General features: G+C 47.1%; 2 protein-coding genes across 4 annotated transcripts; both read right to left on the reverse strand.

The window, feature by feature from the left end:
* Positions 1 to 27: 27 nt before the first annotated feature.
* Positions 28 to 20,680, reverse strand: LOC146709582 (6-phosphofructo-2-kinase/fructose-2,6-bisphosphatase 4-like). 3 transcript variants are annotated; one of them, XM_085456620.1, is made up of 14 exons: positions 20,493 to 20,643; positions 12,785 to 12,901; positions 12,607 to 12,703; positions 12,240 to 12,306; positions 12,068 to 12,142; positions 11,919 to 11,975; positions 11,300 to 11,421; positions 10,696 to 10,903; positions 10,450 to 10,596; positions 10,250 to 10,354; positions 10,018 to 10,147; positions 9,848 to 9,910; positions 9,493 to 9,557; positions 28 to 1,061 (listed from the first exon to the last, which is right to left on the reverse strand). In XM_085456620.1, the coding sequence occupies exons 1-14, from the start codon at positions 20,533 to 20,535 to the stop codon at positions 1,002 to 1,004; spliced, it is 1,356 nt and encodes a 451-aa protein (XP_085312746.1). In that variant the 5' UTR covers positions 20,536 to 20,643; the 3' UTR covers positions 28 to 1,001. The 3 variants fall into 3 exon arrangements, with proteins under 3 accessions (XP_085312746.1, XP_085312748.1, XP_085312747.1); XM_085456622.1 differs by lacking the exon at positions 20,493 to 20,643 and adding an exon at positions 14,182 to 15,457; XM_085456621.1 differs by lacking the exon at positions 28 to 1,061 and adding an exon at positions 8,225 to 8,381 and having other exon boundaries at positions 20,493 to 20,680.
* LOC146709583 (uncharacterized) lies at positions 1,835 to 3,995 on the reverse strand. Its single transcript, XM_085456624.1, has one exon. It carries the CDS (start codon positions 3,700 to 3,702, stop codon positions 2,404 to 2,406), a length of 1,299 nt encoding a protein of 432 aa, XP_085312750.1. The 5' UTR covers positions 3,703 to 3,995; the 3' UTR covers positions 1,835 to 2,403.
* Positions 20,681 to 21,077: the final 397 nt, after the last annotated feature.

Below are 21,077 nucleotides of genomic sequence, written 5' to 3' on the forward strand. Positions count from 1 at the left end.
GATTTCTGTTCAGTCTTTAAACACAACTCCAGTTTTCTTTACAAGAAACATTCAAATTTATTGAGGTCTAACAGCTGGAAACACAAAAGGCATTTTGGGTTATTTTTCCCCCCAGTATAGTAATATAAGCCATTACCCCACAAAAAGTATAATACACATGTTTTTACACACAAATTTAACAAACATGCACCTACAGTTTTCACAGTTTTATGTTATAATCTTTTTCATTTGTGAAGGTTGGAGTGATTTAAAATGCTTTATGTAACAGCCTTTGAACGTTTAGTCTTATATACAAAGCTATTTGTATATAAGATTACAACAATGGAAGCGCTTCATTTCGTATTTTTAGCATATCAGCTTACGTTTTTGAGAAAACACGCTGCATGCATTTAATATCTCAACCCCCCCATAATGTTTTTTCAGGAGGGGGGGGGTTGCTCGCTGTTAAATCTCTGGAATGATTTCATTTATAACACAGCGCGGTCACGGCACGTTTTTCCATTTAGTTAAAAAAAAAAATAAAAGAAACGTTAACAGCCAAGAAAAGGAAAACACTTAAGAAGCAATTTGTGATTAGTGTCCTCGATCTTTTTCTGGTGTTTTTTTTCCTTCTCTTTCTTCATATAAAAACACCTTCAGAAACGAACAACAGGCCCATATGGCAGTATACAATGCCCACTATACAGTAAATATTAATATAATCATGGAGACAATGATTAAAGTTAATATTTTTGCACCTTTAACAAGGTCCACATATAAAACAAAAATCACATCTGCCTTTTGTTGCCCCCCAAAGAGAGTCAAGCTCTTTGCGATTAAAATAAATGTATAAAATGGAGGACATTTAAAGAAAGTGCTTTACAGTGAGAGTGTAAAAAGATGTCTCTGAGACAGGCAAAAAGCTGCCTCATTCAGCAGCTGAGCAGCACCGTGAAGGCTGTTCAGAAATCCTAAAAAAAACAGTCAGATGAGGTCTTGGCTGGAACAGGAAGTGGAGGAGGTTAGAAGTGAGCAGGGACTGTCTGCAGAGCGTCTTCAGTGCTGCGCTGCACATTCACATTCTGGAAGAGGGACGAGAGGAAAAAACTGAGTTACATTTAGTTTTACATTAATTCACCTGTTCATTAATTACCTGATTTCCATATTCAGTATAAGAATGAGCCATTGTCTCATGAGGTGGTACTAGCAGACCTTGTGAGTGCAGCTACAGTGATTCTTAATGATGACATTAAAGAAAAAGAAAAAAAAAATCTGTTTAAACTGTTGATTTCAAATAATTAAAACATATTCCAGAGGCCTTTAGCGGTACGAAAGTCAAACAGATTTTTAATGTGTGTTAAAAGGGCATTACAGAAGCTAGCATTTAATTTTCAAGTATTGATACACAGCTTAATTATTGATAACTTATTCCGTTTCACACTCGAGCACGACTGATGTCAGATTTGTTAATACTGATATTTGGTTATTTAAAAACCTAATATTCATGTACACTGACAGATACTTTTGTAATGTGTAGTTATTTATTCAGCCCGGCTACTCAGATCCGCTGGTTGTTATTTGTGGCCTTCCAAATGTGTGTTGCTAACTGGGAAGCTGCAGAGTGCCCTCTGGTGGAGAAACCATGCATAAATTATACCACAGCAACACTCAATTTAAATTTTTCAGCTGTTATAAACATCAGTGTTAACACATCGCCAAACGGCTAATATCAGCCGCTGATCAGACATCTACCCACACCCCACTGACATGTATGACTTGAAGTCAGTTTTCTGCGTTAAGTGTAATCACTTTGTGTAATTTAGCTTTGACAAAATAAACACTTTGACCAAAAGAGTAGTGTGAGAAACAAACATATTTATTTTTATCTAGATTTTTATGTGTACAATGTGCAAGACTCAACACAGTTGAGAAGAAATGATGTTACATTCAATTAAATCAGTCTTTTTGTATCCAGCAGCAAGTTAACATTAATGCTGATTTTTTGTAAAACAACTTATTGGTTCTATTGGAGGTTTGACATGTTCACTTTGGTAGCACAGACACAAAGCCTAGATCGCAATAGTGAAACTGAATCATTTTAGAAACAGCAACAATGTTGAGATTTAAAGCAACAGTCTCCATCACATAGTTAAGAAAACAAGCTACATTATGCATAAAATACACGTCTATAAATAATGAATGTAAATACAAATCAGCCACAATCAGAAATAAATTAATTTTTTTGAAATGCCATTAAAACAACTTAAAAACACTGAAGGAGTGCCCCTGTTATTTTTCCTCATTGTGTTCACACATATGCTACATATTTAAACTTAAGACAATAACACAGGATGGGTCGACTTCAGTCAGTGAGACCACTGCAGTAAACAGAATCAATGCTGAGGTGTACGAGTTCACTTGTGTTCAGTACTTTAATAACAGCGGCACTATGGGATACCTGTGAACGTCACCATGCACACACCTCACCTCCACCCATTCTGCCTCCAGCAATGCCCCGGGGCGAACCAAGCTTTGGTGTACGAGGGTCTGCGTGCAGCCCGTGTCCACCAACGCCTGGCGTATACCCCCTCGAGTCCTTACCGGAATACTGTATGTCCCTCCTGGACCGGGGGAGGGTGCTGGGGCGCCAGCAACACGAAACACCTGCCCCACTTCCATAAGCGGACAATCCCTCCTCAGGTGCCCCGGCTGCCCGCACTTCCAACACTCCGGCCCCGGCGTCTGTGCTGCTCTCCGTGGCTTGGGGGCGGCTCCACTTGGCTCGGCTGCCCTGGACGGCACCAACGCCGCGAAAGGGTTAGTGGGGCTCAGCGCCGGCAGCCGCTCTGCCTGCCCTGGTGCCGGCACACGGCGCCTCGGGGCCGGCACCGGGGCCTGTTTGTTCGGCCTCCGTCCGGCGTCCCCGGGTTCCCCTGCTCCAGCGGCAAGGTGGTCCTCCGCCAGCGTCACCGCTACCTCCAAGCTTGCGGGCCGGTGGCACCGGACCCATCTCGCCGTCTCCGCTGGCAATCCCTCCGTGAACTGCTCCAGCACCACCTTGTCCACCAGCTTCGTCTCCCCCTCCGATGTTCCCGGTTGCAGCCAGCGTACCGCCGCGTCGCGCAGCTGCCGGGCCCAGGCGAATGGTCGGTCCGTTGTAGCCAGCCGACAGGCCCGGAACCGCCGGCGGTGGTCTTCGGCGGTGAGCCCTAGCCTGTCCACCACCGCCCGGCTCACGTCCGCGAAGCTGCTCCTCGACGCCGGAGGCAGACTCAGGGCCGCTGTTTGTGCCTCCCCGGACAGCAGGGGGAGCAGCCGCGGAGCCCACTCCTCCTGCGGCCATTGGCAAGCCTCCGCCGTGGCACGGAAGGTCTCCAAAAAAACCTGTGGGTCGTCCCCGTCCCCCATCCGGGGCACCGCCACCGACAGTGGCGAGGGCTTCGGCGTGGCAGCGGCCCCGACCAGCCGCTCCAGAACTTGCGTCTGCCGGTCCGTCTGCTCCCGGAGCGCGGCCAGGTGGGCACGCTGGTCGGCCGCCTGATCCCGGCTCATCGTCGCCATCTCCGCCAGCATCTGTGCCAAGAATTGCAGAGGCTGGGCGGGTGGCGCGGCCTGTGGGTCGGACATTTCCCCACCGGCACTTTCCTGGGTTTCGGCACCACTTGTGGAATACACCAGGCACAGACACACGCACACACAGGTAGGTACAGCCAACTTCCACATTTATTCAAGTGTTGTTGTTTTGACAGCTGACTCAGTCACACAGTCTGACAGCTCACGAGCCCAGCTGATCTCTTCCCTGGCCGCTCCTCCTCGTCTCACTATAAACACAGCGGAGGGAGACCATCATCAGTCCATAAACAACATCAGCTGTTCTTACCGGCCTCGCAGCGCCGCCCTGATGAGCCTTCCGCTCCACTCCTCCCCTGCAGCTGCGCCCGGGGCCACGCCTCCGCCACACACCCCCACCGCCCGTTCGAGGCCGGGGAGCCGTCCGGCCGAGCCAACTCCCCCCCCCCCCCCCCGCGAGCGAGAGAGGAAATCGGCCACTGCCATCTGCGCCCCCGGCCTATGGATCACCTTGAACTTAAAGGGCTGCAACGCCAGATACCACCGGGTGATCCGGGCGTTGGCATCCTTCATGTGGTGGAGCCACTGCAGCGGGGCGTGGTCCGAACAGAGGGTGAATGAGCGTCCCAGGAGGTAATAGCGCAGGGAGCCGACCGCCCACCGGATGGCCAGGCACTCCTTCTCCACGGTGCTGTACCGGCGCTCGCGCTCTGCTAGCTTCCGGCTGATGTATAGGACAGGGCGGTCGGCCCCCCTTACCTGCTGGGACAAAACGGCTCCCAGCCCTCTGTCCGAGGCGTCAGTCTGCAGAACAAAAGGGAGGGAAAAGTTAGGAGTGTGAAGCAGCGGCTCCCCACAGAGAGCCTTTTTCACCTGCACAAACGCCGCCTGGCACGGCCCCGTCCACTGGACCAGATCCAGGGCACCCTTTCGAGTGAGATCGGTCAGGGGGCTGGTTAGCTGCGCAAACCCCGGCACAAAGCGACGATAGTAACCCGCCAACCCCAAGAACCGTCTCACCTCCTTTTTCGTCCTGGGGCGCGGGCAGGATGCGATAGCCGCCGTCTTCTCCACCTGTGGACGCACCTGCCCGCCCCCCAGGTGGTACCCCAGATACTGCACCTCCCTCCGTCCAACCGCGCACTTCTTCGGATTGGCCGTGAGCCCCGCCCCCCTCAGGGACTCCAGGACCGCGGCCACCCGCAGCACATGCTCCGCCCAGGTGTCGCTGTGGATGATCACGTCATCCAGGTAGGCGGCAGCATACGCTGCGTGCGGACGCAGTACCCGGTCCATGAGACGCTGGAAAGTGGCCGGGGCCCCGAACAGGCCAAACGGAAGTGTCACGAACTGGTACAAACCGTACGGAGTGGAGAAGGCCGTTTTCTCCCTGGCCTCGGCAGACAAGGGAATCTGCCAATAGCCCTTGGTTAAGTCCAGTGTCGTGAAAAAGCGGGCCGTGCCTAACCGGTCCAGGAGCTCGTCGACCCGAGGCATGGGGTAGGCATCAAAGCGTGACACTTCGTTCACCCTGCGATAGTCGACACAGAACCGTATAGACCCATCCTTCTTCGCCACCAGAACGATGGGGCTACACCAGGCGCTGTGCGACTCTTCTATTACTCCCATCCTCAGCATTTCCGCCAATTCCCTCTGCACGATTTTTCGCTTGTGCTCCGGGAGCCTGTAGGGCCGTGAACGCACCGTCACGCCAGGCTGCGTCACGAAATGGTGCTCGATGAGGGACGTCCGGCCGGGCAGGGGGGAGAACACGTCCGCAAAACGCTGTTGCAACGCGACAACATCCGCTCTCTGGGCCTGTGTGAGATGGTCATCACAAGGGAGGGAGGCGGGAATGATAGAATTTGGCACCTCAGGCCCCAACTCATCTCTCTCCTTCACCAAGCTCACCAGAGAAGCGGTTTCAACCTCTCGCCACAGTTTGAGGAGATTGAGGTGATAAATCTGCGTGGCTCCTCCCCTGTCCGACCGAGCGACCTCATAGTCCACGTCCCTGACTCGCCGTGTGACCACAAAGGGTCCTTGCCACTTGGCGAGCAACTTCGAGCTGGAAGTAGGGAGTAACACAAGCACTTTATCTCCCGGTGAAAATTGCCTGAGCCTAGCCCCTCTGTCATACAGGCGTTGCTGACGCTGCTGAGCCTGGAGCAAATTCTCCCGTGACAACCTCCCCAAAGTGTGGAGTTTTGCTCTCAGGTCCAACACGTACTGAATCTCATTTTTGGCGGGGCTCGGACCGTCCTCCCAGCTTTCTTTAATCAGGTCGAGCACCCCACGTGGCCTCCTGCTGAACAGCAGTTCAAAGGGAGAAAATCCCGTGGAGGCCTGGGGCACCTCCCGCACTGCGAATAACAGAGGGTCTAGCCAGTGATCCCAATTGCGTTCATCCTCGTTAATGAACTTCCGAATCATGGACTTTAAAGTCTTATTCAGCCGCTCCACCAGCCCGTCAGTCTGAGGGTGGTAGACGCTGGTCCGAATAGATTTAATGCCCAGTAATTCGTACAGTTCCCGCAGTGTACGAGACATAAACGACGTGTCCTGGTCAGTCAGTATCTCTTTCGGGATTCCGACTCGGGAGATGACCTGAAACAGTGCCTGCGCCACACTCTTTGCAGAGATAGTGCGCAGCGGAACTGCTTCCGGGTACCGCGTTGCGTAATCCACCAGGACTAACACAAAGCGGTAGCCGCGTGCACTCCGGTGAAACGGCCCGATGAGGTCCATGCCGATGCGCTCAAACGGGACCTCAATGAGGGGGAGAGGGCGCAGCGGCGCCTTCGGTATGGCCGGCTGGTTAACAAGTTGGCAGTCCGGGCAGGACGCGCACCAGCGGCACACATCCGCTCGGATGCCCGGCCAATAAAATCGGGCCGTTATTCGCTCCAGAGTTTTCTCATAGCCCATATGCCCTGCCATGGGGTTATAGTGGGCCGCCTGGAAAAGCGTTTCCCGGCGGCCCTGCGGCACCAACAACTGGGTGTGTGTTTCCTCTGTCTGAGTGTCACGACTCACTCGATATAATCGGTCGTTTAATAAGACGAAACGCGGGTAGGTCTGCGCGGCCTCAGGGCGCACCACGTGACCATCAATAGCCATCACTTGGTCAAAGGCTGAGCGTAGGGTGCCGTCACGAGACTGCTCCAGTGGGAAATCACCCATGGGGGACACTTCCGGGGCCGGCGGGACGTCCCGTGAGGGACCCGCCGGCTCCTCCCCCCCGGAGTCAGTGTCGGACGACCCCGCGTCACCGCTGAACGCCGCGCACACGCTACACCCCGCTTCCGGTCGTGATCGCACCCCCGCGTACTGTCCCAGTAGCTGATGAAACCCCGGCCAATTGGTACCCAGAATCAGGGGGTGCGACAGGCGCGGGCTAACCGCCGCCGTTACTCGCCGCCGCCGTTTTGCCCTTATACTTTAATAACAGCGGCACTATGGGATACCTGTGAACGTCACCATGCACACACCTCACCTCCACCCATTCTGCCTCCAGCAATGCCCCGGGGCGAACCAAGCTTTGGTGTACGAGGGTCTGCGTGCAGCCCGTGTCCACCAACGCCTGGCGTATACCCCCTCGAGTCCTTACCGGAATACTGTATGTCCCTCCTGGACCGGGGGAGGGTGCTGGGGCGCCAGCAACACGAAACACCTGCCCCACTTCCATAAGCGGACAATCCCTCCTCAGGTGCCCCGGCTGCCCGCACTTCCAACACTCCGGCCCCGGCGTCTGTGCTGCTCTCCGTGGCTCGGGGGCGGCTCCACTTGGCTCGGCTGCCCTGTACGGCACCAACGCCGCGAAAGGGTTAGTGGGGCTCAGCGCCGGCAGCCGCTCTGCCTGCCCTGGTGCCGGCACACGGCGCCTCGGGGCCGGCACCGGGGCCTGTTTGTTCGGCCTCCATCCGGCGTCCCCGGGTTCCCCTGCTCCAGCGGCAAGGTGGTCCTCCGCCAGCGTCACCGCTACCTCCAAGCTTGCGGGCCGGTGGCACCGGACCCATCTCTCCGTCTCCGCTGGCAATCCCTCCGTGAACTGCTCCAGCACCACCTTGTCCACCAGCTTCGTCTCCCCCTCCGATGTTCCCGGTTGCAGCCAGCGTACCGCCGCGTCGCGCAGCTGCCGGGCCCAGGCGAATGGTCGGTCCGTTGTAGCCAGCCGACAGGCCCGGAACCGCCGGCGGTGGTCTTCGGCGGTGAGCCCTAGCCTGTCCACCACCGCCCGGCTCACGTCCGCGAAGCTGCTCCTCGACGCCGGAGGCAGACTCAGGGCCGCTGTTTGTGCCTCCCCGGACAGCAGGGGGAGCAGCCGCGGAGCCCACTCCTCCCGCGGCCATTGGCAAGCCTCCGCCGTGGCACGGAAGGTCTCCAAAAAAACCTGTGGGTCGTCCCCGTCCCCCATCCGGGGCACCGCCACCGACAGTGGCGAGGGCTTCGGCGTGGCAGCGGCCCCGACCAGCCGCTCCAGAACTTGCGTCTGCCGGTCCGTCTGCTCCCGCAGCGCGGCCAGGTGGGCACGCTGGTCGGCCGCCTGATCCCGGGTCATCGTCGCCATCTCCGCCAGCATCTGCGCCAAGAATTGCAGAGGCTGGGCGGGTGGCACGGCCTGTGGGTCGGACATTTCCCCACCGGCACTTTCCTGGGTTTCGGCACCACTTGTGGAATACACCAGGCACAGACACACGCGCACACACAGGTAGGTACAGCCAACTTCCACATTTATTCAAGTGTTGTTGTTTTGACAGCTGACTCAGTCACACAGTCTGACAGCTCACGAGCCCAGCTGATCTCTTCCCTGGCCGCTCCTCCTCGTCTCACTATAAACACAGCGGAGGGAGACCATCATCAGTCCATAAACAACATCAGCTGTTCTTACCGGCCTCGCAGCGCCGCCCTGATGAGCCTTCCGCTCCACTCCTCCCCTGCAGCTGCGCCCGGGGCCACGCCTCCGCCACAGTCACCGAGCAGTGACTAAGTTTGTGGTAAAAGGCTTGAACCCATTTGCCACAGCAGATGCCCCCGATTTTTGGTAAGTGAATGTGTTTAATTGTAGGCAGGAACATTACTGGATATTCTTGTGTAATTGCTACAGAAGAATATTTATTTTATTATTTTACATTTACAATTTTTTTCCTGGGGACCCTGTGACCCCCCATTGAAGAGCCGTAGGCTGTGGATCTCTTAAGATCTCACTGTTGGGTTTGTAAGGCCATGTTACTTCTAAATTTCTATCTTGTTCAAAGAGAAGATGTAAAACAAAGTTCTAAGCTAATCGACCTTAGTGTTGTCCTTTTTTAAAAAGAATCGATAAAGAATCGAATCGTTAAACAGAATCGAAAATGGAATCGGAATCGTGAAAATCTTATCAATACCCATCCCTAGTCAGGATTTATTAGCATAGCTCAAATAAATCAAAAGATATAGACCAAAAACAAACATCCTTTACAGAGGACATAAATGAATAGGCTTGTTCTCAGCAGGATATCGCCACGGTAACCTGTGCTCTGAGATTAGATATCAGCAGATACAAAATTACAGCCAACTGACAGATCAATTCTCTGGATTCTCCATTCAGATCCCTCAGACCCCTGTTTGTACTGTGAAATGAGCATCAGCAATACATACAGACACAAATTTATTCTAAACCCTAAAACCTTATACTGAATCTGCACACAGACTAAGCCAAACTTTAAATTCTGTTTTTATATGAATTATTTTCTCTAAAGAGTGTGAAACACCACTGAGTCCGCAGCTTAGAGAATCTAAACATTTGTAATAATGTTGCCTGAGTATCATTTGTTTCATTGAATATTATTTGTTGTCGTGGTTCCTATGTATACAGTGTGAGGGAGCCTCCTGACTGAGTTGTGGGTCACAGGGTAAAAATGCAGTGAGGTCAAAGGTCTGAGTGCTGCTGGTGACACCTACCTCTGGTCTGTCTCTTTGTGTGTTTACAGCATCCACGCTTAAACAGAAAGACTCCACTTCACATCCTGCGTAAGAGCAAACAGTAGTTACTTATAATACAGAAATGTTCCTTTTTAAATATACTAAATAAATATAATATTATGTTCACGCCCACTGGCAAGCCATTTTTAATATCTTAGGTGTTTTATTTTGATAAACATTTTCACAATATTTATCTTAAAGTTTACATCTAACTGCTTTTGATACAAGTTAATACAAGCTGAAATTTTGTTTCCACTGATACAACAAGAATAGAATTTAAGGACTCATGCATAACTGTGAATGTGTTAGAAGCTTTTTAATTTACAGAACTTACCGTAAGCCACTGGTGTCAACTTCAGTACTGTGTGCAAAGGGCACTTAAGATAAGGCAACTCATCTGTGGTGACAGAAAGTTATAGTAAGTTTCAGGTTCAGACTTTAAAAAGCATACTCTGATGGTAAAGTAAAAAAAACTTCAAACTACCTACTTTGAGTCCTTCTTACCTGCAGTCTTGTCCAGGAAATATGCAAGAACACAGCGCAAGACTGCCTGGTGACAAATCACCAAAACGTTCTCCTGTCTCTCCAACTCCATGATCACAGGCTCCAGCCGCTGAACCAGGTCTTCATATGACTGAATGAGGTTCGCAGATCAGTCACACTCTCAACTGTTTTTAAAACTCAAACAACCAAAAAACAACTAAAAAAATCCTTAAAAAATAAGTTTTATGCTCACCTCTCCTTTCGGATAGCGGTACCGGTATTTGTCTTGGTCTCTCAGGGCAAACTCCAGAGGGTAACGCTCTTGGATTTCCTCGTACATCATCTCCTCACACACGCCCTGTGGAAAGAGAGGAGGAAACATGTTCAGCATTTACGCAAATGTTTCCACAGAGGCTTTTGCACAGAAGTAAGGAAAACTTGAAGTGGACATACAGCGTCGATTTCATTGAGAGATTTCCACTGTTCGTACGACACTCCAAGGATCTCCGCGGTCTGGATTGTCCTCTTCATCTGGCTCGTCCACACTTTAAGATTTTTGATGTTTTGCTCCTGGAGGAAATTCCTCAGACGTTTGGCAAACTGGACAGCAAGAGAGCACCACAGAAGGATGCATTAGATCAACTCGGTGATTTGAAACATATGTGCTGCCATATTTTCTCTACATGCACAGACACTGACCTCTTTTCCTCTGTCAGACAAGCCCGAGTCTCCTCCGATGCGTCCTTTGATGTTGAGGTCGCTCTCACCGTGGCGACAGAGGTAGATGGAGCGCGGTGTGATGTGGATGTTCATCAAGTAGTAGACAATTCGGCTTTGGACGTGGTCAACGACATGGTTCACCAGGTAACGACGGCCCACGTCCATTATCTTTATGTAGGACAGATCCCTGAAACGAGACGCTCTGTTAATCACCTGTGAGCTTGAACTGATTTCATCCACTCTACTGATGGGTCACACTGTGAGAGGGTAGGGCTATCCTAAAATTTGACCCTCTCATGTAACTGCAGCCATGACCTAACTAGCAGATGTGCAGCTGATAAAGACAGAAACCCGCTCCATTGTGAAAAGAAGCAAAACAAGCCCAGATACAAGATGGAGGTAAAATGTGCAAAATGCAAAAAAATTAAATAACTCTAGCTCCATTTGTTTTCATGACTGAAAGGAGAACTGCATCCCTGTGTCAGAGCCTACTGTTCAACATCTACATACATCAAACCTAATGTTTAACTCATGTTGCAATCCAGCTGAAAATCCAGCGCTTTCATGTTTTGTATGTCGTCACCTGTCGAGAACCTCATCCAGAGGCTGGTAGGATGACTCATAACACTTTATTCTCTTCATGAAGTCCTTGATGGCCTCATCTGAGTTGCAGTCAATGTAGTCTGGGTTTCCCAGCTTAACTTGCTACAAAGAGGAAACACAAGGAGAGGATTTGAGCAGACGAAACAAGGAAGGGGAAGTTTGCTGCCTCATGCTGACTCTCTCTGTCTTGGTCTGCAACCTCAGTGAAGTCCTTCGTAATTAGTTTAAAGTCTAAGCTTGGTTCAAGACTCATTCGCAACAACTAAACAACCATTCAGGCGAGCATCCTTGTTTTCTGAGTCCCATCCACACCTCGATCATGATGTGTGTTTTCAAAAACACCAAGACAGCAGCACTCTAAAAAGCTCAACACGAAGCTTCAAAACTGGACTTCACTAACCAACTGGTGATGCTACAGCAGCTACATCCATCTTTCATATAAAGTCTATGTCTGCAACTCAGTTCTGATGAACTTTAAAGCTAAATTTTCTCTTGATTTTTATTTTGGACTCAGCAGCCAATGTTTGGGGAAGTATATCAGAAATTTTAAAAGTCCTGTTTTGATTCTACTGGATTCAATGAAAGGAGACAAAGCTTACCACTATATTTTGGGCAATGACCTCTGGGTCTTCACACACAGACTCCACGAAAAATACCTGAAATGACAAGAAAATACAGCTAACTTTGAGGTCGCCAATCCAAATTTAAAAAAAAAGAAAAAGAGAGTACCATCTTGCTTTAAACATACCTTGTATCCATTCTGCTCAGCAAACATGATGATGGTCCTTCTTCTGTCTCTTGTTGTATTAGTGGCATCAAAGACCTGAAACAACATGGAAAAACAAGCGTTATGCAGCCGTTCTATATGCTTCTGTGTTCTAGGATTACAGCAGACGTCAGGGACAGAATCAAGGACTCACCGCAACCTGTCCTCCTTCGACGCTCAGGTACTGCCGTACATCATTAAGAGCTGACAAAGCGCACTGACTGTGGAAAGACACGAGAGATTTTTACATTTCAGATTTGTACTGGGATTATTCTAGGTCTTTGTTGCATTCTTTTTTACATCGTGAAAGAAAAATGTATTATTTTATACATGAAACCAAGCTGTAGCGGTTAATCCATGTGCCAACAATAGCTGAAAGCTACCAGGTTTTCAATCTGACCGATCAACCCAGCAGGTAATTTCACAGCTGAGCTCTCCTCTCTTCAACACATGGGTGAAGTCTGGTGGAATGGTTGGAATGAAACTTTGCATGACATCCAGAAAACCATGTGCAGACTCACCGTCTGATTTTTAGGCCTTCTTCATTGTCTGGACGGAAAAACTCAAAGGATTTGTAGATTTTCAGGCACTCCCTCCGGTACTGGCCAACATTGAACTCTGTTGAGAGACGGCTGTCATGTTTACACAGAGCAATGTTGGTTGTCACTTTATGCATGATTTTAAGGAAGTGGCTCCTACCTTTCGTTGGCACGCCTATCCAGTTTAAGTAGCGTGTGAGCTTCTTTGAAATGTAGGTTTTCCCTCGGGCTGGAAGTCCAACTGTCACAATGAGGGTCGGGCAGTTTGTCATGCACACTGACAGAGACGGAGAGACAAAAGAACCTAAATTTGAAAGCTTTTCACGTATTTAATTTGGTGATCAACAATAATTCACACCAATTAGTCTAGAGGGCTTTTTTGGAGAAAAAAAAAAACCCTTTTTGTAACAGTTATATGCACTGCTACAGAATAAAGATGAGGTAAAACAATGAGACTGCTTAAAAATGCAAGCCACGTGCTTCAGACTAAAATCCTTCATGTGCATTTTATATTCGCCGGGCTCTATGAGAGCTGGGGGCCAGCTCCGACATGTCTGAGACAGGCCGAGATCAAGAAAAAATGACAATTAAAAGTGCAGCTAAAAACAAGGCTGTGAGGAGCACATAAATTCAGACAGCAGAACAGAAGCCTACATGTTTCCTTAATAGCTAACCAGCAGCACATGCTGATTAATTAGGTGGGAAAATGCCAGGTTTGTGCTCTGCAGTCGCAACAACTCAGACTTGGCTGAAATTCAGCTGGACCACCACAAAGGTCTGCTTGTTACAGCCCCAAACAAGTGTTTAAATTAAAGACTTAAACTAGCAATTTCCGTTTTTCTTCTGTTACTAATTACTTTTTTGCTGTTATTTGTTTGTATAGTAAAAAAAAACAAAAACAAACCTGCTTATGCAAAAAAAGAAACATCCATAGGAATATCTTTAAGTACTGAGACAGTCCCACACATCAAATACATTTGAGATAAGGAAATTTAGACTGATGTCTAAGGAGACTCATGCAGCATAATATTATTACATGGTCACTGATGTGTGTTATGCCAAAACGGGACTGGACTAGCTATAGCTTTTTTAACTAAAACTAAAAACAGCTCTGGGGAAGGCAGACAATGACTCAGCAAAAAAAAAAAAAAAATTAAAAAAAAAAAAGAAAAGAAAAGTGAGAGAGAAAATCAGACACAAAACCAAGCACCCGGGTCACATTACAGGACAGCTGCCCAGTGTTACACCTACAAGATAAACTAACATAAGGAGTAGACCTGTGTAATCGTATGCTAAGCTGATTCAGAATCCCACTCCCTGCATGTGATGTCAGGAGAAATATGGACCAGACAAGATGCGCCTGATGCAACATTACCGAGCACGCAACATCTCAACCAGCCGTGCGTAATGTGATAAGTTCAAGCACAAATCTGACCATTAAACGTGCAAAACAGAACAAAAATGAGAGAGACCAGAGACGAGATCATATCCACAGATGAGTGAAATCGCATCTCCGACACACATCCTTTGCGCACTTGACGACCTGCTGCATCTTACCACGTCTATGAGCGATGTGGCCGTTTTTGCACGGCATCCAGATCTTCCTGAGCGGGTTCTGGGTGAGCTCCCGCGGGTAACCCTCCACCATAAACTCTTGATTGTCTATCATCCTGGTTGTTGGGTCATTTACGTTACCCTCCTGAAAACAAACTGAGGCGGTGGGCTTCAGCCTGGCACTGAAATTCTGCAGGGGGGTAGATGTTATATATCAGCTGAGGAACAGCAGTTTCCCCATCACCGTAAGGACTGGATACTGAGCGCAACGGAAAGCGAGGGAGGGAAGAAAACAAAATGTCCCGGTACAGGTTGTAACGATACTTCAGTCGTCTTTTCCCCCATGTTAGCGTGAATTAATGTATTTACATATTTCACGTGACAGTATTATCCCAGGTGCTTACATAAAAACTCCCACCATGATTTTGCGTATGGAAGTCTGATTAAGAGCCCCAACTGAGTTTGAAGAATTCAAATGCAATTGTGTTAATAACAGACAAAATACTCCAAAGACATTATAATGTTTACCCAAATAATACTCAATCAAGCAAATACTCAATTCACTCCAGGGTCATATAAAGTTCAATGCTTTTATTGACCATTTTGTGTTTTAAAGTCTTGTGAAGCATTTTTCTTAGCGTCTTGTGTTGAAAATATCACAAGCATCCACCATCTGTAAAATAAATAAATGAATAAATAAAAATAAAAATCCACGAAAACGCGACTGTTTACAAGTTACCGTAATGACTCGTGAACTACGTACGTACGATTCGAAGACGCTAAGTGAAAAACAAGTTTTAGGCGTTCACATGAAGCACACATGGGCAGTGAATGCAGCAAGAAATTGAGCCAATCAGAAATGGAACGAGAGGCCCAGCAGCCAATAGCAGAGGCGCATTGGCAGGAAAGAAGGGCATGCGGACTACTGGGAGCTCAGCTCAACATCATCGTGAAAACCATGGAAGCCTCAGCTTTACACGACCCAGTCACGGGCCTCACTGATCACACATGCTTCATGTGGCAAAAGTTGCCAGCAAAGTAAGATACAGCAGAAACTCCCGTCTGATAGATGTAAATATTTTTTTAAACAAAAAATGAAACTGGTTAATAAACACGAATATAGTGTATAGTATAGTATTAGTGTTTGACAAATTATAGTAGTTTATTTTTACCGTTATATAAAATGATATAAGAAAAGCCTAGGGGTTTCTGAATAAAAACGATAAAAATAAAATAAAAAGCGGGGAGAATAACAATAACTATGCTCATTTTTACTTTTTAAACACACATTTACAAATAGCTTTAAAGTCTGTCAAAAAACATGTATTTACCACCCCAACATATAGTAGTACATAAACACGATTCAAGCATAAGTGATTACTTAGCCAAACGTAACAGGCCAAGGATTTAAGGAAATGGTAACCTGTGAAAAACTAGTTCTCAGCAGTCGTTTTAAACAAAACATTGATTCAGCCAAACTGATATAAAGAGGAAGGCTTTTCCAAAGTTTAAGCCCCACAACTTCCAAAGTGTAGTCGCCTCTGGATTTAAAATAAGAGCGTGAAAGAGTTAAACAAGAGAGGCCGACGGTTGGAATAAGGCCTTAGCAGCTTTGCGTATTTAGGCAGGAGCTTGGTTTTTTACTGAGTGACAGTAAAGACTGAGCTTGACAAGAATGAGCTTGAAGACAGGAAAATAATTCCAAGATTAGCTGAGGATTTGATGTTTCTGGCCAATGCGTTGACCGACCGCAAACAGAGTCGAACACAAGCACCTCAGTTTTGCCAGACAATTTAAAGCCATCAATTAAGTGGTGAAACAGTCACTGAGGTAGGGTTTGCAGCTGAGCTGTGTAACATTACCATAGCTACAGTAAGAAATACCACAAAAGGCACTAAGTAGATGGCCCGGGGTAACATATACAGCAACAGTCCAATACTCATATGTCCACTTCAGCTCAGTGCTAACACAGAGACAGACATTATTGTGTTATACTGAAAAATAAGTGTGTTGTCTTAAAAACACAAATACTTTAAAAAGCTACAGCAATTATGTAACAATGTAACAAATTCCTGTTCAAATAGGATAAGTTTATATTCTCATCAGATCGAAGTCATCACATCTAAAATGCATCTAAACCAAGAGCTCGGGTCTGAGGAGGATAACTTACATGGACATGGACCAACACATCGTCACATTTCTCTCTGTTTCTCAAAAAAAAGCAGATTAATTTTCTGTTAGGTAGGTGTGAATCAGTTATTTGCTCCCACTTGTAGTAAAGTCTACCATGCATCATAAATAAACTGAAAATAAGTTGGGTAAAAGTCAAAGTCAGAAGCCACAATGTGCTTGCTTGACAGTTTTTATGTCTCAAACAATAAATGGGAACCTGTGAGAAAATGCAGACGGCAGCACAAACCTGCAGAGGCAGGAAAAGATCAATCCTGCAGCCCCAGATTAAACTCAGTGACAAATTTAGATGAACAGAAGACTCAAATTGCACTTTTAAGTAATAAGTGAGTCATGTCAGTTCAATAACATCCTGTAATCATCGTTTATCCTCAATGCTGACAAGCCCAAACATAATACCAAGGTTCTGACACCAGAGGGCGCTGTGCTTCACCAAAGCAGGCCCTACAATGAGGACAAATCTGTAAGGAGACGTTTATAGTGTCACCAGAGGTCATTAGGCAAAAGGTCAGCAGGCAGGAGTGTCTGAGAGATGTATGAATATTTGGTATATGTACAAGTTCTAAGTCTACTCCTCTGCTTTCATAATTTCTTCCACAAAAAACATCTCAGAAGATCTCTAAGTGAAAAGTATCTGGATTTGAAACTCTGTTCATGTGGGCTGCAGACGAGAGCAGATGGCAGTCCTGTTTCTGGGCCACTATGATCCTACTTTCCCTAAATATAGGCTTTGACCCGCAGCATCATTTAGAGGAATATGTAACAGATTCCAATCTAATGTGGGCCAAAGTTCACCCCGAATTTACACAACCAGTGCCAAACAGCAGCCTTTATAACCCATATTTCACGTGGATTGCTTTGGTTTGAGAACACTTTCTTTCTGTCTTCTTGCTCGAAGCAGCTTGTTTGAGATGGCTTTGAAATCTGTTAAATACACATGAAACCGTCCTGCAAACCGAATATGATCCAAATTAAGAGTGATGGAATAAAGATGACCTGGCCTATTTTCAATCCCTGCGGCTGAGGCATTCCCTGATTTCTTTCCTCCCTCAGATAGACTCCAACACCACCATCTTTGGACTTGCTGGGTAGTCGTTGTTCTGCTCTGTAGCTCGTGGTGAGCTTGCAGATTCTGGTTAGAGTTTCCCCTCCTGCACCAGCACAACAAGGACTGTTATAGATATCTGCAATCCAACACGGTGGAGTCTGAGTTGGTCTGCAGGCAGATGCACTGGAGGGGTAGCTCAAGGTTATCAAGTACCACCATGACAATAAGGAAAAGCTGATTGGGAGTAACAGACATTTTAAAAATACAAAACACTCATATTTAGCACCTTGAAATGTTGACGACCACTGAGGAGTTACCTTATGTCACTGGATGTGTGTTGTGCATCAAGCATCATACAGAAGAAAAATGATGTTCACTCCATAACCGAATATCATTGTAGGCCCGGTTATTTTACCTCTACACATCAGGACCTCGCTTCCTGCTGACCATGTAAAAAACACGCATTCATTAGAGAACATGACATTGTAGATGAAATTGATCCCAGGCTGTCCCAATGGTTTCACTGTTTAAGAGGTAAGCTGGAAATTCTCAATGACCATTATCAAATTCCTGTTCGGGTACTTTTACTCAGTGTTTGCCCTTCTGGCTCATTTTAGACTGTAGGAAATTGGCAACAAGATAATCCTAAAAAGACAGAGTTTGATTTTCGGACTCATCTGAAAGGATTTGTCTACACTGCTGAGTGATAATGCCTGAAGCTGTCAAGCTATTAAAAGTCTGTGGTCTTGTCTGCTTTATTAAGCATTTGATTCCATTTTGACTCCGATAAAGGACTGAAAAATCACACGAAATGTTGCTCACAATTTCCTGTGTTCAAGGTGATTGAAATTCCTTTTCAATCACCTTTAAGCCAGCAAAAATCAGCAAATCTTCACAGCAGAGAAGCTAAAAATAGAGCCTTTTTATTGTTTCTGCTTTTCAAATATGCTGCCAATGTGCTGCTTTTGTCAATTAACACAGATTAAAAGAGTAATATCTTTGTAACTAATCTGTATGAATGGTGTGACCCAGAATCATTTTGTCGGTTCATACTTAATTAAATAGTGTGCAGAACAGAGGAGACGTTTCATCCGGGGGTGATTAACAAAGACCAAGTAAGGCACATCAAAAACACCTCCAACGACCTTGAGGTTGAATTCTCTCACATGCAAAAACAGCAGCTAGATTAGAGCACTGTGGAGCTGCACACTCAGTGCATAAACATGACACAGCCTCAGCCTGCATCAAGCCTTCGCTGCAAGTCTGTGTGAGCGGGTGAACTTTCACCTAGATATAGAGCAGACGGAGAGAGGGAGGGCAGGAGGGAGAGGGAAGTGCAGGGACAGTGAGACCAAGCCTTTAAGAAGGGACTAGAGGGATTTAGAGCCACAATCTGGAGGATATGAAAATGTCCAAATATAAAGATTTTTTTATGGTATTTTATTACAGAGAGAAGGATGGTGAAAGAAGGCGGTCTTATTGCAGCGTCTGAGGCAGCCTCTGAGCCCCAGAGATAAATATCCTGCGGGAGTTACAGCTATTGTGGCTAAACATAATGATATAATCTGTTAAGACTCTGCTGCACATGCTGGAACATATTCCTAGCCAATCTGCAGTTATAACCACATATTGGTGCTCATGACTAAGACAACTCAGTGCCTTTCCAACCCTCCACTCTGAGTAGCAGTGATTATTGTTAAACAGCAAGGGCAGCTTAATATGCACATCAGCTGCCATCGCCACACTAAACAGCCCCCTCAGTATAAACAGATCAGCTGCACACAGATAGACTGACTCCAGTATGATTTTCCTGTTTTTCTGCCCAGCCCCACCTCTCTCTGTGTACTCTGTGTCTATGCATAATAAGGACAGCCAGTGAAGCACGTCTCCTCACCAGTGCAGCCTGAGCTCTGCTCATCCCTCGTACACCTGCCACAGCAGCTCAGCCTGCACACATTTAAACCTCCGTGACCACAGCTGCGAAAAAGAACGGCAGGAAATCTGTGTACCTGCCTGCATGGTGTCTTATGCAACGTTAAACAGACTCATCGGGATACGTGACTAATAGAATTACATAAGAGCCTGTTCCTATAGTAAATATAAACGTTGTATTATATGGGACATAGCATTAGAACTAGGCCAAGTGCCGCTGTTATGCACAAGTGCAAACGAGTAATGGAGGAACAAGAACAGCAAGCAGAAGTAAACAGAGTAGTAAGCAGTGAGTGACAAAACCTGAGCGTCTGTTTAGACTTTGAAATCTCTTTTAGTCCTTGTGCACCATCCCCTGCTGCACAGCACGTGTTAATAAAATGACTTCACAGGAGGTGCTTTTGGAAATCATCGAGTTACTGCTAATAAAGATCCACACGTCTCTGAGACCCTGGTGTAACAGCAAGAGTGACGTTTTCTTATAACTGGTTAATGGATTACAAACTTATGAAGCCACGTGGGAGAGGACAAAGCTACCCGGAGGTCATAGTGAATGCAAGAAGAGCCAGACGTTCTCCTTTTACCAGTATGCTCATAATTATCTCCTAACCATCAACTTTTTCAAGTTTGAGCAGTGCCAGATCAACGGCCAGCTCCAGAAATGTATCAGATATTCACGAATCACAGCCCAGGCAGTAATAGGGATGAGTCTGGGGCGTGATGTTTGACACATAACTACTATGACCCTGTGATAACAGTGTTTACAAGTCTCTGCTCTCCTTCCCATGGCTGTCAGCTGCGTGCAGCTAGCTAAGCAACAGCTGCAGCGACTCTGCAGGAAGCTGCTGCCAAAGCGCTTAAAAAGTAACAAAAATCCATTATTTACTGCAACACATCTGAAAGCAGTCGTCTTTTACACATTTCCTAGGCTTGCCCCGCAGTCTGCCTCTCTCATTTGCACGGCTGAAAGCGCTGACAGCTCCGGAGCAAGCCTACGTGACACACACTTGTTTACTTCATCCGCCCGTTAGCCCAGCTGCTCGCGTACAGCACACTCTGTACTCCGTGCCAGCGAAGACTCGCGGCAACGTCACGTACAAAGGAGCAAATAACGAAAAATAAAAGACAGGACTCAGCGTCCTACCTGGCCTCTCCTGCGCGTTTCGTAGAGTGTAGGAGCCTCTCATGATCCCCGTTTTAAAAGCCTCTTTTTCCAAGCTTGGTGAGCGCAGTACGCTTAGAGCAGCTCGGCCACTCAAATGAATGAAGCGACTCAGTCTGCGGGAGCGTGCGCACACCCACCTCTCTGCGTTAGCGCTCATCCACTTTCATCCCCACCTCTCCACGAAAAAAGACTTCTAAGAATGCCTTAACCCCATTTCATTTTCTTCTTTTGAGATTTAGAAATATAGTATCATGGGGGAGGCGGGGGGTCATTAGAAACACCGCTTCACATTGGTTTAAATATCTGTTTGCATGAGGTTATTCCCAAATCTCCTTTTTTAAAACACTGGTCCACAAATAGCACATGAAAAGCATCTAAAACAAAAAGTTAAGATCACTGAAAAGAACAGAGGGGGTTTTACCTTTGCGATTGACTGAATTACTTACCACACTCACCTGTTTGTCGACTTTGACCTTGGCCTTTACACTGTTTATGTCTGGATAAGTAAAGTCAGATTTTACTGAATTGTAAGCAAACTGAGAGCAGGCAGTGCTGTTATAGTAC

Source organism: Copadichromis virginalis, linkage group LG5, assembly GCF_057382275.1.
Source record: "Copadichromis virginalis isolate Kocher_CV1m ecotype Utaka linkage group LG5, C_Virginalis_male_GT1.1, whole genome shotgun sequence".
NCBI classification, from domain to species: domain Eukaryota; kingdom Metazoa; phylum Chordata; class Actinopteri; order Cichliformes; family Cichlidae; genus Copadichromis; species Copadichromis virginalis.

Bases quoted from the DNA above. Each gene is read 5' to 3' on its own strand.
- LOC146709583 (XM_085456624.1), bottom strand. From the start codon at position 3,702: ATGTGGAAGTTGGCTGTACCTACCTGTGTGTGCGTGTGTCTGTGCCTG.
- LOC146709582 (XM_085456621.1), bottom strand. From the start codon at position 20,670: ATGAGCGCTAACGCAGAGAGGTGGGTGTGCGCACGCTCCCGCAGACTG. The intron at 12,143-12,239 runs GTGAGTCCTTGA...ATGTTGTTTCAG, and splicing joins TCGAAGGAGGACAGGTTGCG to GTCTTTGATGCCACTAATAC. The intron at 10,597-10,695 runs GTCAGTGTCTGT...CTTGCTGTCCAG, and splicing joins TGTCTGACAGAGGAAAAGAG to TTTGCCAAACGTCTGAGGAA.